Source organism: Octodon degus, unplaced genomic scaffold, assembly GCF_000260255.1.
Source record: "Octodon degus isolate 3935 unplaced genomic scaffold, OctDeg1.0 scaffold00069, whole genome shotgun sequence".
NCBI lineage: Eukaryota > Metazoa > Chordata > Mammalia > Rodentia > Octodontidae > Octodon > Octodon degus.
This window is the reverse complement of record NW_004524645.1, coordinates 9,666,697-9,681,529: the sequence shown is the minus strand read 5'-3', so window position 1 is coordinate 9,681,529 and position 14,833 is coordinate 9,666,697. Positions and strand designations below refer to the sequence as shown.

The 14,833-nt window shown below is 43.9% G+C and overlaps 1 protein-coding gene across 3 annotated transcripts in view; it reads left to right on the top strand.

The window, feature by feature from the left end:
• The first annotated feature begins 10,004 nt into the window (after positions 1 to 10,004).
• Positions 10,005 to 14,833, top strand: part of Ctps2 (CTP synthase 2) — a 73,806-nt gene continuing 68,977 nt past the window's right edge. The window contains exons 1-2 of one of the 3 annotated variants that reach the window (XM_023719573.1): positions 10,005 to 10,525; positions 13,621 to 13,825. In XM_023719573.1, the coding sequence (XP_023575341.1) occupies positions 13,660 to 13,825 (166 nt within the window). In that variant the 5' untranslated portion in view covers positions 10,005 to 10,525; positions 13,621 to 13,659. Of the gene's footprint in view, positions 10,526 to 10,933; positions 11,250 to 13,620; positions 13,826 to 14,833 lie in introns of those variants that run through there. The other 2 variants (XM_023719572.1, XM_012515545.2) reach the window with 2 other exon arrangements.

The window sequence follows — 14,833 nt, the reverse complement described above, 5'->3', positions numbered from 1 at the left end:
AAAAAAAAAAAAAAAAAAAGAAAGAAAATAAAATCTCACAAAATAAAATATCAAGCCTGGGCCTGGTGGCACGTGCCTGTAATCCCAGCACTCAGGAGGGAAGTTGAGGCAGGAGGATCACTGTGAGTTCGAGACCAGCATAGGCTACAAAGTAAGCTGAAAGCCAGCCTGCACTTCATAGCAAGACAGTGTTTCAACAAATTCAAACATGTAATGGGTATAATAAAATACCAAATATGTAACATAATATGTAATGAATATCAAATATGTGATGAATAAATATCAGCATTTTCAACTTCCTTATAAAATCTAATAAATAACAGAAGAAATAAATTTCTATGTAATCTACAATGAGAACGTAAATAATCCCCTATCACAGAAATAATATTTGGTTCAATTATCACACCTAAGGCATCCTTCACACATGATAAAGCATGTTCCATAGAGAAATCTCACTTTCATTGATAGTACATGTGCTTAGCTTTCCTTTCCTGTTTGGCAGGCCCTATTTGTCACCTCTCTTTTCTTCTTTTGTCAGAGTTTCCTGCTGTACTATACAATGCGAACTTTTCAGGAAAATACAACACAATAAAGTAAAATATCAAATATGTAACAACTGTTTAGAATAAACTCAACATTTTGGGGACTAGGGTGATGGCTCAGTAGAATAAGTGCTTCCCCAGCAAACACAAGGGTCTGAGTTCAATCCCCGGTTCTGCCAAAAATAAATAAATAAATAAATAAATAAAAAGAAACATTTTCTCCATCAACTCTTTGCTTACTAAATCTAAAAAATAGGGCTGGAGAGACAGCTCAGCAGCCTACGTGCCTTCTTGGCAAGTGCAAGGACATGGATTTGATCCTTAGTACCACATGCGGTGCTGGCGCTGCCCCTAGGCATGCTGAACTGGCCACTGAGTCCAGGGTTGGTGGCACATGCCTGTAATCCCAGTGCTGGGGAGGCTGAGACAGGAGGATCACTATGAGTCCGAGCTGCATAGTGAGACCCTGTACCAAATAAATAAATAAATATTAAAAAATAAAAATAAGTAAGTCTAAAAAATAACAAGAGAAATAAGTTCTTCAGGGAACTACAATGAAAATTGAAGTAAAGCTCTACCACAAGACTAATCTTTACTTCAATAACCTCCCCTAAGGCAGTTTTCACACATGAGAATAGCATGTTCCATACACAAATATTGCTTACACGGGTAGCACATGTGTGTTGTTTTCCTGTCTTCTTTGGTAGGCCGTGCTCAACATCTTGCTGGTCTTCCTGCTCTCTTGGGAGGTTCTTGTGGTGCTGCACCTGTCTGTTTGGCTGTCTGCTCCAGAATTCTTTTCTGGAGTTCTTTGGGCAGAAACATACTGCTCTTCCTCTGTTGTAATTGATCATTTATCAATTCCAGGCGCAATCCTCTAAGAAATTTTTTCTGTGATATTTGTGCTTGTTATTTTCCTTGTAAACAATGAAATTATTTATGTCTGACATGTTTAGGATAGAGTAAAACACAACCATTGACCAATGCTTTGTGTCTTGAGTGACGTTATAGTTGATACATAACTCACTAACATCTGTGCTTCCTTTGTTGTGTTATAAAATGGGACCATTTCTGGCTTTGTTTCTATTGAGGATTCGCTACCTTTATTTTATTTTATTTTTTGAGACTAGGTCTTGCTATGTAGTTCAGGCCAGCCTTGAACTCACTGTGCACGTGGCCTGATCTTGAACTCATAAGATCCTCCTGCCTCGGTCTCCTGAGTGCTGGGATTACAGGTGTACATCACCCTGTCCGGCTTCACTGCCAGTCTTATCATCATGGAGGAATGTTGATAGTATTAGTAGTACTTTTTTTTTGCCGTAGGATGCCAATGCTATCTATGTTCTTCTTCTTCTTTTTTTAAATGTTTTCATTTTATTTTATTTTTTATTTATTTTTTTTGTGAAGAAAATGATTTATTAGACCTTTTCTCAGTATTACAATCAACAATATCAAAACGTACATTCTTCTTAGCTGCATACGGGATGTTCTGCAAAATGTATCATGTGCTAGAATACAAGGCATGCTTAATTAAATGCAAAGGAATTAAAGCTATCTATGTTCTTCTGAAACCCAAAGATTGTACTAGACATTTCTCTGTTGTGATTTGTAACATTTTTTTCAGGAATTTCTACTTTGTTCTTGTGAATAGTTCCTGTGCTGGCCCACTGAAGCTCTTTCAGCAAGTGTAATATAAATGAGTAACTTGTAAACCAACTGTTGAATGTGACATTTGTGCTATTTTTAAGATAGGAACAAGTCTATTCAAAATGTTAAATGGATTATTACTGTATGTACCAAGACCTGGTGGCTGAGTTTCTGGATAAATGTCTAAATTCAAGGAGTAAAATGTCTTTGCATCTACCAGGTCATATATTTTTATTCTGCAAGGCTATTTATAGAATAGTAGACTCTTAGGCATATTATAGTAAAAGTTAAAAATCAATTAGAGGCCTGTGACTATAGGCTTCTGCAGCCTGTCATGTAGTTACTTACTAAATTCAGCTAAAAACCTTAACTGTCTGGTCTCAGCTGTTATCCATCAACATGACAGGTCAAACTGACTGTGTTTTCTTTCATTAAGAAAATATGCACTGACTCCAGCATGCTTCGAGGCTGTCATATTTGGGGAAGGACTGGCCCGATCAAGGACACATATTAATTCTGCTCGCCCTGCATATATAGTCCTGCCTGTTGATGTATGACATAATTCTTGTATTCTGTATAACAGTCATGTAATAAATAACCTGTTATCAGTTTTGTACTTTGCACTTGTAAATCATATTTAAACTGATCTCAAGCCTGACTCTAGGCCGATGATTTGAAAACTCAGTTTTCCTCAGCCTGCTGGCATTAGGAATAAAAGTCTGCCCTCTGAACTCCTTGGAGCAGTTTTCCATTGGCCTCTTATCCACAACCCGACCATATTTGGAAAGTTTACTTGGCATATATTGTGGAAAGCTTCAACAGCCACTAGGTGATGCAAGCTGTCCATCCATTGTCCTATATTCAGAGGATATATAAATTGCTTACTATTTCAAAACAAATCTTTGGAAAGATAAGTCAGTAGCAGTCACAGAGGAATTTTTTTTTCCTTTCTTGGCAGGTCTTTTTGTCGTCAAAACGCAGGCAAGGCGCCGGTCAGATGGCTCAGTGGATTAAAGCTCCACTTAAGCAGACATAGGGGCCAGGATTTGATCCATGGCTTGCCGCCCTGCCCCACCCCCAGGGCACGCTGAGCCAGTGATTGAGACTGGGCATGGTGGCATGTGCCTGTAATCTCAGCACTTGGGAGGTTGCAAACAGTAGGATCACTAGGAGTCCAATCTGTAGTGAGGCCCTGTGGACTTTGTACTAAATACAAAAAAGTAGGCAATTTTGAAAGAAACCAAATATCTTGAGTGTTTACTCTAGATATTACTGTAATTATCACTCTAAAAATTTCAACACCATATATGTAATTTCTCCATAAATTCTTTCAATTCTGATGATTAGAATGATAAAGTCCTGGGCCTGGATGGCACAGCAGCTACCAGGCAAGTGCAAAGTCCTGAGTTCAATTCTAGGTGCAAAAAAATGATAAAGTCCTGCTATTTTTGAGTATTACCAATATATTAGTAATATATACTATATATTAGTAACATATATAAATCTATTTTTGAGTATTACGATTGATGCATATAGAATCTTTGTTCTATCTATCTATCTGTATTTGGTACAGGGTCTCACTATGCAGTTTGAACTCATAGCGATCCTCCTTTTTTCAGCCACCCCAGCACTGGGGTTACCGGCATGCGCCACCACACCTGGACTCAGTGGCTGGTTCAGCATGCCCAGGGGCAGGGCTGGTGTGGCAAGTGGTGCTGGGGATCAAACCCCAGTCCCTGCGCTTGCCTAAGCAGGCACTTAGTCCGCTGAGCTATCTCGCTGGCTCTTATCTTTCATTATATTTCAAAATATCTGGTAGCATATTGTCTGTTATAATTTCCAAAATTGGGGGCCGGCAAGATAGCTCAGTGGTCTAAAGTGCCTGCTTAGGCACACTTAGGCAAGTACAGGGGACCAAGGTTCAATCCCTGGCACCACATGCCTCGCCAGCCCCGCTCTCAGGGCTGGCTGAGCTGGCCAAAAAAGAACAAAAAGAAAAAAAACAAAATTGAATCCTAGTGTTGGTGTTCTGTTCAACAGGCTTCCTTACTGGCAAAAGCCTGATATTTTCTGACCTATTTCTAATGTTAAATTGTTCAGGTACATGAGTATTTTGCAGCATTTTAAGTAGTTGTATGTTTATTTCCTTATTTATTAGCACCAGAAATTGAACTTGGGACCTTGCGTTTGCCAGGCAGGCATTGTACTATTGAGCTACATCTTCAGATCCTCAAATATTCATTTACAAGAGAATCTTTCTTTACATTACTGTTTTCTACCTCCTCTGAGTCAAGGTCTTTATTCTGCAATTCTGTCACACCTTGTTCTTTCTCGCTGTCACAACCTCTTTGGCTTTCATGATCCAAGTCTTCATCAGTAGCTGAATTACCTCTTCCCAAAGTTGTAAAAGTGGATTTTCTTTTCTTTTCTTTTTTTGAAATTTATTTTATTTTTACTTTTTCCATAATTTTATTGAGAAACAAACAGCAATGAGACAGTTTCAAACCAAATTGGTGGGACAGTTTCAATAATTAACACATTGCATACTCTCTTCCTAGTGGTTAATTGCTGTACAAGATGTGGACATGATATCCTATCTACAAACACCATTAGAACAAATCACTCTATTCATTAAGAGAATGTAACTATATATCTATCCTAACCACTTTGAATACACAGATACAAAATGGACATTCATCAGTATCCCCCCCTTTTTTTTTCTATGTTCCGTTATTTGAATATTATAGGTGTGTAAACTCAGCAAAATATTCTAAAAGAGTCCAGTAGCCCATAATAGTATTGGGTCTTCCCCTTGACTGGCAATGCCAGAAATTGTACATTGTAAAAGTGGATTTTCATATGATGTTGTACTGAATTGGACTACTTTTACAAGAAAAATCACAAAAAAAACATTTAATAAAACAAATTAGCTGGGCATGTTGGCACCTGCCTGTTGTAATCCCAGCACTCAGGAGGCTGGAGCAAGAGCATTGCTGTGTGCTCGTGACCAGCCCGCACTACATAGTGAGTTCAAGGCCAGCATGAATTACATAGTAAGACCCTGTCTCAAAAACAAACAAAACAAAACACAAATGTAACATGGAGCATAATGTGGGTAAAACTTAACTGTTGCCACTTTAACATATGTGCATATCTTGTCATTTCTTTTATCAAGTGGCTGAACACAAGGATTGCTTCTGTATTCCTCCAGAGCAACTACTGAGATGCATAGCTGGCTACTGTTTTGCTGAGTTACGTATTTTCATTATAAGAGTATGGGACTGGGGATATAGCTCAGTGGCACAGTGCCTGCCTGGCAAGGGAAAGGTCCTGAGTTCAATTCCTGACACCTCCTTGAAAAGGTAGGGCCATCTTTTAACCACCCACGATCCCCCTAAGGTAATCTAAAGTCCCCATTTCCAATCTTCAGGGAGCCAAGAAGCCAGGCAGGTATTACCAAGGGAATCTAGACCTTCATGAAGCCTGGTTTTCTGCAATAAATTGCAAGGAAGGATTTCAGGGAGCTGGTACAGGAACCCAAAGAACAGAAGAGATTTACAAGAGATAACCCATGGCTGTGAGTGCATTTTATTTGAATCCTAATTCAGAAAGCATTTTAAGCAGGACGTGGTGGTGCACACCTGTGATCCCAGTGCTCTGGAGGCTGAGGCAGAAGGATGGCCATGAGTTCTAGGCCAGCCTGGACTACATAGTGAGCTTAAGGCCAGCCTGAACTGTATAGCAAGACCTTGTCTCAAAAACAAAACAAAGCAAAGCAAAGCAAAAGAAAACAAATCAACCCCACCACACATATTGAAAAGAGATGACAACATTTATAATCACAAATTTGGACACTAGAGCTAATGCAATTCAGGAACAGAGAAATTAAAACTTTTGAATTGTGGTAAAGTACAAAATTCACCACTGTATGTTTAAGCACACAATTCAGCAACATGAAGTACCTTCACATGGCTGTGCAATCAAGTCCAAGAGGGGTTTTTATCATGCAAAGCACAGGCTATCCCACTAGTCCCCAAGGCTCCATCCCCTCTACCTCAGGCCCTGGCAGCCACTGTTCCCCTTTTTGTCTCTATGGGTCTCATCACTGTAGTCCCTTTACAGAAGAGGAATTGAAATCGATTCAGATGTGGCAGAAGCTGACTGGGGAATGCACAGAACAGGTCCCAAAGGCCTGGACGTGAACTCACTAGAACTTGAGTAAGTTTTTTGTTGTTTGTTTTGAAATGGGGTCTCATTGTGTAGCCCACACTGGCCTCCAACTTGTGTTGATCCTCCTGCTTCAGCCTCCAGAGTGCTGGGATCACAGGTGTGTGTCACCACACCTGGCATTATTTGTCTTTTTGTAACTGGCTTCTTAGTATAATGCCATCAAGTCTCATTCATGGTGTAGATTGGTCAGTGTCCTTCCCTTTTAGAGTCAGTCTGATAGCTCCTATGGCACAGATGTACTTGTATAGTACTGCGTTTTGCTCATCCACCTGTGTGTCACATGTTGGGTCTTAGGGTCCCCCAAGCTGAAATAAGGAATTTAACCCACCCCTTTAAATTTTTAAGGGGCTGGGGAGATGGCTCAGTGGAGTAAGTGCTTCCTTGGCAAGGGCCTGAGTTCAATCCCCGGTTCCGCCAAAAAAAATTAAAAAAAAATTCTTTATTTATTTCATGCAGGGTCTCACTACGCAGCTTGGACTAGTAGTCATCCTCCTGTCTCAGCCTCTCCAGTACTGGGACTACAGATGTGTGCCATCACACCTGGTTTTGGTGGCTCACACAGTGAGCCCAGCGGTCCACGGCCAGCAAAGCGTGTGGTACCAGGGATTGAACCCAGGTCCTCGCGCTTGTCAAGCAGGCGCTTAGATGGCTGAGCTATCTCCCCAGCCCTAACCCATCCCTTTAAAGTGAGTATGCAGGTTCACTGGCTCTGATCCTGAAAACAGTTTCAGGAGGTCTTGGTAAAGGAAGCATAACAAGGATTTCTGAGAGCCAGATACAGGAAATGAGGCAGGATATAACTGGGAGCTGGGAATCTCCTATTTTTTGGGAGGCGGAAATCTGTGGAGTTGGATAATCTGCAGTCTTAGTCTTAGAGGCTATTCCTATGCGAATGCCCCGGGGTGGTCCATTCTAGGGTGCAATGCACCATTTCCAAGTAGAGGGGAAGGCGGACCTGTTTGCTGTTGAAAGGGAGGTGTCCAGCTTTGCTGTTCTGAGAAGGGAAAAAATAAATAAATAAAGCAGCCGTGTGTTCTGAAGCAGTCATTCTTTAAAGTAAATTTTTAAAATTTTGATTTTCTTCTCTCCTTTCTACCTAACTTTATTTCTTATATTTTGCCTCAGGTGGACCCAGGGTGTATTGGGTTTCTTTCTTTTTTTGGGGGGGTGGGGAGTAATGCTGTAAGTCAAACCCAGGATCTTGAAGACGTTAGGCTATTCTCTATCACTGACCTATATTCTTAGCCTAGAACTATTTTTTTTTGTACTGGGGAGTTGAACTCAGGACCTTGCACTTGCCAGGCAGTTGCTTATGTCGCTGAGCCATCTCTCCAGGCCTTGGAACTGTTAATTTTTAAATTGTGGTAGCAGCATTACATATATGTATGTATATGGTTTTTGTCATTGCTTAAGAAAAAAATTATTGTGTTAATATTAATAAAAGTAGCTGGGCATTGTGATGCATTTCTATAATCCTAGCCCTCAGGAGGCTGAGACAGGAGAATTGATGCAAGTTTGAGACCAGCCTGGGTTACAAAGTGAGCTCAAGACTAGCCTGCACTGTCTAGGGACACCGTGTCTCAAAAAGACAAAAAAAATTCAGCAAAGTTATGGCAAAGGATTTAAAAGGCAGATATACAACCAGTTATGGGTTATAAAGTAACAAAGGATTTTTTACCTTTAAAATATTAAGCACACCTATAGATTTTTTTACCCTTAAAATATTAACCAGACCCAGAAAAGAAATTAAATCTGAAAGATTAAATCTAGCATTAGCATGTGCACTATCTCAGAAAGCAAAAACATTTAATGATTCATTGTCTCATTTATTTTAAATTTTATTAATTATTTTTATTATTGTTTTTTGAGACAAGGTTCAGGCTGGTTTACAACTTACTATGTAGCCCTGGCTGGCTTTGAAATTGAGGTTATCCTCTTGCCTCAGCTTCCCAAAAGCTAGTGATATAGGACCTCCAAATGATATAGGGGAAATAAATACAAATCCCAACCTACTAGATGTCAGATACGCCAAGTTCATGGTCCTCAAAATCAAAGCATGAATTCTAAGGAACAATGGAGGTTAAGAATAGGAAAACTTTATTGAGAGAGTTCTTGAAAGATAGGAGGGGACCCAAAAGTAGGTTGCCAAGAAGAGCCCACTTCTCAAAGACAATTTTATAGAGCAAAATCCCAAGGTGAGTACAATGTGGGCCAAATCTATGATCAATAAGGCTACAAGTATAGCTGCGTAGGAAGTATTGATCCAATGGGGAAGCAGACCATGTAGCAATGGTGCATGGAAAGAACAAGCACCCCATTTGAAGGTCCTGGTCACCCACATGGGTGACTGATGTTCATCTAGACTTTACTAGACAGGCGGTACCAATGATAGTATACTGTATTGTGTATCCCTTGGGAAGGTATGCAGGCCTGTTCATTAGGCCTGGCCTTAAACAGATGTGACTCCAGCCACAGTTGTATTGTGTTTTTGTCTTTTTTACTGACTCTCTCAAGGGCTTAGCCCTGCTTGGCTGCCTGTAATATTGTACCTACTTTAGCAGTCTGTGATACAGGGATTAAGGGTATGTGTCAACACACTTGATTTAATTTTTATCAGTATGCGTTCGCCATACATAATGATTTCATTCATCCTGTGGAGTTGGTCCCTCTACATGATATATCTTCATCCCTTTTTTATGTCTCTTCTAATGTATTTTTCTTTTTTTAATGTATTTGGATCAGGGTCTCACTACACAGCTTGGACTTGTAGTGATGCTCATATTTGCAGCCTCAGTGCACCCGGAGGCGGTGCTGGTGATATCTTTCTAATGTGTTTTTTCATTATCTAAAGAGAATACAAAATAGTAAAGAAAAAAATTAGAAATGATTCTAAGGTATTTCTTGACCTTGTCCTAAGTACAGTGCTTTCAAACTTCAAAAAGAAAAAAGGGCCTGGTATGATGACACACTCCTGTCATCCCAGCACTCCAGAGGCCAAAGCAGGAGGATCACTGTGAGTTTGAGGTCAGCCTGGGCTACCTAGTGAAACGCTGTTGAAAGCAAGCAAGCAAGCAAGCAAGCAAGCAAGCAAGCAAGCAAGCAAGCAAACAAGCATGCCCAGCCACGTACTGAGTTGAGGTGTGGTAGCCCAAGCCACTCTGGGAGGCTGAGGCAGGAAGATGACAAAGCAGGGCTCAGTTTGGGCAACTTGGTGAGACCCTGTCTCCAAATTTAAAAAGGGCTGGAAATAGAATTCAGTACAAAGGCCTGGGATTCTATGCCCAGTACTGGAAAAAAAAAAAGACCCAGGTTGAGCGTTTAATTTGGGAATCACTTGAACCAATTGTAAAATTTCTGTGCACTGAGGGGGTGGGGTGGTGGTGCACACCTATAATCCCAGCACTTTGGAGGCTGAGGCAGGAGGATTGCTGTAAATTGGAGTCTCACTTGGGCTAAATAGTGAGTTCAAGGGTTGCATGAATTGCATACTATCCAGAACAACTTCCTAGCACCACCCATGCTGCAAACATATTACAAAGTCAGTAAGTTCTCCCCTCCCCACCCCACCCCACCTAGCATTGTTCCTGGGAACTCTGGCTTGTCCACTGGACTGTGAGTGCACAAGGGCGGGATCCTGTCTCCTCTTCCTCTCCCAAGAGCGTTGCAGCTGTTCCCGCCACGTTCTAGAGAAGGCATGAACGTTTGTGACGAGTGGCGTTTCTAGGGACCCTGGTAACGGTCGCCGCGCGCCCCGTGAGCTTTTGTACTGTGAACCGCAGGCGACGAGTGGGAGGCGCAGGGCCTGGACGGAGCGGACTCAGGGGACGTGGACCGCCGGGTCATTTTGGAGGCGCGGGCTTCGGGCCACCACGCCGAACCCCGAGTTCTCGGCGTGAGTCAGCGGGACAGCGGTGACGCGCACAAGGAAGCTGGGCGACGAGGCTCAGGTCGCTCGCTGGCCCAGTGTGGGCGGCAGCGAGGACCCGGTAGCGATTCCGGGCGACCGAAGCGATGGCCCCCTCCCCGGCAGGACAGGTGATCGCCAGGCTGGCGGTGGGGCGGGGCCCGCCGGATCCACCCTCCCGGGCGCCACTGCCGCTGCGCAGGTAACTCCCGGTCCGGGCCTCGGCACCGGCCACCCCGCACCCCCGCCCTGCGCCCCCGGTCCCTCCACAGTTCAGGCTGCACTCCTTTGTCTCCTCCCCGATGGCGTCCGCACCCTCCCTGGCTCGCAGTCGGAGTCCGTCCGTTGGCCCAGCGCGTCCGGCCGTTTGCGTTCGCAGATCTCGGCGGATCGCGGGGGAACCGGGGACTCGCGCTCCTGCCTGGTGCAGGCGGAGCCCATCCCGCGGCGGCCAGCGTCCTGGCGTCCCTAGAGGCGTGTCCTCCAACCCGGGTTTTTCCCCCCAGCGCCACTTCTTGCGGCCGCAGGAGCCCCGACATGGCGTTGGCGGAAGTGAAGCCCCGCGCGGTCGTCAGGGAGGCTGCCGAGCAGCGCGGGTGATAGGGTCTTTCTGTTCCCTCCGCGGGAGGCCCCTTCCCTTCCACAAGGGCGGTTTCCCGATTGCTTCCTAGTTTAGTTTTGTTTGTTCTGGAACTTCGTGAAAGGGACTCATTCACCAAGTCCTCTGTGGCGCCTGGCTTGGTGTTACCCCTTAAATGGAGGCACGCACCAAGAAGATGTCCCTTGAGGTCTCTTCTCTGGCTTGCCCTAGGCCTGCAGGCAGGTCCCTCATGGGAGCCACTGGCTGCCACACGTGGCGATTGTGTCCTGTGAAGGTGGGATCCGAATCGCACCACAGGCCCAGATTCCTGAGGCTTGGCGCCACGGTGGTAACACATCCTAGTAGGAATGCCCAGGGTGATCGAACACTCTTGGGACCAACACTGGGCGCACAGGATGGATTGTCAACCCCACCCCCTTCCTTTTCGCTTTCCAAATGTGGCTATTAGAAAAACTGAAGTGATGTCCAGCTTGTGTACTGTTTTTATTAGGCGCCGCTGCTTGCACTGTTCCGATTTTACAAACACTAGGTTCCTCCACTGCAAACTTTCAGATCTGAAGAAGTGATAAGAGCTAGAGCTGGCCTTGCAGCCTTTCTTTTCTTGCTTGCTTTTTTCCTTTGCCTTTTAAGACAGGGTCTCACTACTTGGTTCAGGCTGGCCTCAAACTCACATTGATCCTTCTGCCTTAGCCTCCTAAGTGCTGGGAGATTCCAGGTGAGCACCACCAGGCCTGGCTGTGATCTCAATTTTATTGAATTCATTTAATTATTTGCTTTTTGACACAGGGTCTCACCATGGAGTTTAGGCTGGTTTGAACTCACCATGCAACCCAGGCTGCTCTGGAACTCACAACAATTCTGCCTCAACCTCCCAAGTTCTGGGATCACAGATATTCTGCACCATACCTGGCATTAGACATCCCTACACAGCTGATCTCTATGTAGGGCATATTTTCGGGACACTGAGGGCTCAAAAAGTTGAAGAGCTTGTCTAGGGTCATAAGTGAATCCAGCTTGTGTTCCTCCAAGTGTGTCACTAGGTCCCCAGGGGCCTGAGCAAGAGAAAGCTGGGGAGATCCCATCTCCATGAATGACTCTCAGGGACAGGGGGATTGGGGAGAGATGAGTATCCGTGTGCATTTGGGATTTTGGAGCAGGTTCTAGGTTTGGACTAAGAATATTATAGGCTGTAAATCTAGCTCAGAAGCTTGATGCACACCTGTGACCCCTGCACTGTGGAAGGTTGAGGCAGAAAGATCTCAAGTTCAACTCAGCAAATCAGTGAGATCTTGTCTCAGAATAAAAAATAAAATAGGGCTGGGAGTGTGGTGACCCTGGGTTCAATGCCTAGTGGAGGGAAAAAATATACCTGAGATAAGTGGGTGGCTAGTTGGTTCTGGAGAAGTGCAGTGGCTTAGCCTGTGGTTAATTAATTGTAATATGCAGAGAAGGACAGGGCTTAGTGGGGCTGTTGGGGTGAGGGGAGTGGCAGTTTATTTCCCTGATTGTGGTCAGCTGGTTCAAATGGAATCTGCAGTTCTGAAGATAGCTCTTAAGTGAGCTAGCTCTTGAAGTTCGTTTTAACAGTAAACAGGTGTCAGAAGCAGTGGGGCGTGTCTTTAATCTCAACACTTCTGGGGCTGAGGCAGGAGGATCGGCAGCAGATTACGGGCTACAGAGTGAGTTCAAGGACAGCTGGAACAATGTCATAGGGAGACCTTGCCCTCAAAAAACAGTTGACTATTAGAAACATTGGGGTGAAATCCAGGGCCCGGAACTGAACCACTTCTTTAGTCTAAGGGTCAGTGGTTTTTTTTTTGTTGTTGTTCTTTATTTTTGCAAGGGTGAGATCAAACCCACAGTGTTAGCAATTGCACGTTAGGCAAGATTTCCAACACTGAGCTGCACACCCCCAGTACCTCCAATAACCAACTTTTTTTCTCCTTTTTCTGTCTCTATCTCTCTGTGTGTCTGTCTCTGTTTCTCTATGTGTCCCTCTGTCTGTCTCTTTCTCTTTTTTTGCAGTGCTGGGAGTTGAGCCCAGAGTCTTTGCACTGAGCCCTTTTTGTTTTGAGACAGGTTAAGACGGGTCTTACTAAGTTGCTAAGTTGCCCAGGCTGGGCTGGAATTTCTGATCTTCCTGCATCAGCCTCCGTTGATGCTAGGATTACAGGCATGCGCCAACGCGCTTGGCCCCACAGCCAGCTTTTAACCTCTTACTCTGTGGTCCGGTTACCCTGGGCATCCAAGAACATTTTCTATAGATGAAATCGTAAAATTTTGGCATCCATGGTACTGCATTCCTGTAAACCCAGCACTTGGGAGGCTGAGGCAGGAGGATACCTCAAGTTTGAGACCAGCCTGGGATACACAGTGAGATCAAGGCCAGCCTGAACTATATCATGAGACCCTGTCTCAAAATATTATGTAACACATCAACCACTGTCGAATTCCTAATATTTTGTTGGGTGAAATTCTGTATCATTTCTAATGTCTGTCTGTCTGTCTGTCTGTCTTTCTTTTGCCATTTTGTATTTTCTTTAAAAAATAAAAAAAAATTAGAAAAGCAAAAGGAGAAAAACCTACAAGATTCTACTTTGTTTCAAAGATTTGAAGCATTTAGTTAAAGCCATAAAACACTGTGCTTTTTGAGGAAATATTTCTCTTCCCTGATCTTGCATTTCACTGCCTCACAGAGTACATCCGGGGGTCGCCACGTGGCCACTGCTGCACCAATGAAGTACATCCTGGTCACTGGCGGGGTCATCTCCGGCATTGGCAAAGGGATCATCGCCAGCAGCATTGGGACCATCCTCAAATCATGTGGGCTCCGAGTGACGGCCATCAAAATTGACCCCTATATTAACATAGATGCGGGGACCTTTTCACCCTACGAGCACGGTAGGAAAGAGAACTGTGTCGGCCTATTGCAACCCTTTTTGTGTTTGGGGTCCTACCTTTGGGCTGCAATCCTTGGAAGTACACTTGCAGGCTAAACCCGCATGGACAAGTGAATGTCCTTGTCACAGCTGGTATATGTTTTTGACTGATGGCATTTGAAATTAGTCAAGCCTTTTGGAAACATGGTAGCTCTTGCTGTGGATCATGTTTAGTTTTATTTTATCATACAGCTAATGTTCTTCTCTTAACATTTCCCATTACCCAGAGTAACCATGATCAGTGCCCATATTTTGGAGTGTTATTTGAAAAGGCCTTAGCCTTTCCATACCATTTGTTAAAATGTCTTTACTTGTGTGCAAGAAAGTGTGTACGTCGCCATTGGACAGAACCTATTGTGTAGCCATTCTGTTCCCATCAAGAAACAGAAATTCAGAGGCGAGGGAGATGGCTCAGTAGAATAAGCGCTTCTCTGGCAAGCACAAGGGCCTGAGTTAAAGCCCTGGTTCCGCAAAAAAAAAAAAAAAAAGGAACAAAAATCCTTTGTTTCCTCATCCTCTCTCTCACTCAGCCCACGACTCCCAGGGTAACAAAAATCTGGTCTTCTAACACCATGAATTCAGTGTGCGGATCTTTTGTTTGTTTCTTTCTTCTTTTTTTTTTTTTTGCAGAACTGGGGATTGAACTCGGGCCCTTGCGCCTGCCAGGGAAGCGCTTATTCCACTGAGCCATCTCCCCGGCCAGTGTGTGGTTCTTTTGGTACTGGGGATTGAACCAGGGCCCTGTGATGCGAGACAAGTGCTTTAGCGCTGAACTACCTCCCCTGCCCTATTTATTTTATTTGTAAGAATTGACATAAGCTCTCACTAAGCTGCCCAGGAGGGCTTTAAACTTGTGATCCTTCTGCCTCCACCTCCTTAGTTGCTGGGACTACAGGTCTGTGCCACTGTGACTAGCTTTTTTTTTTATTTTTTATTTATTTGAGAGAGAGAGAGAGAGAGAGAGAGAGAG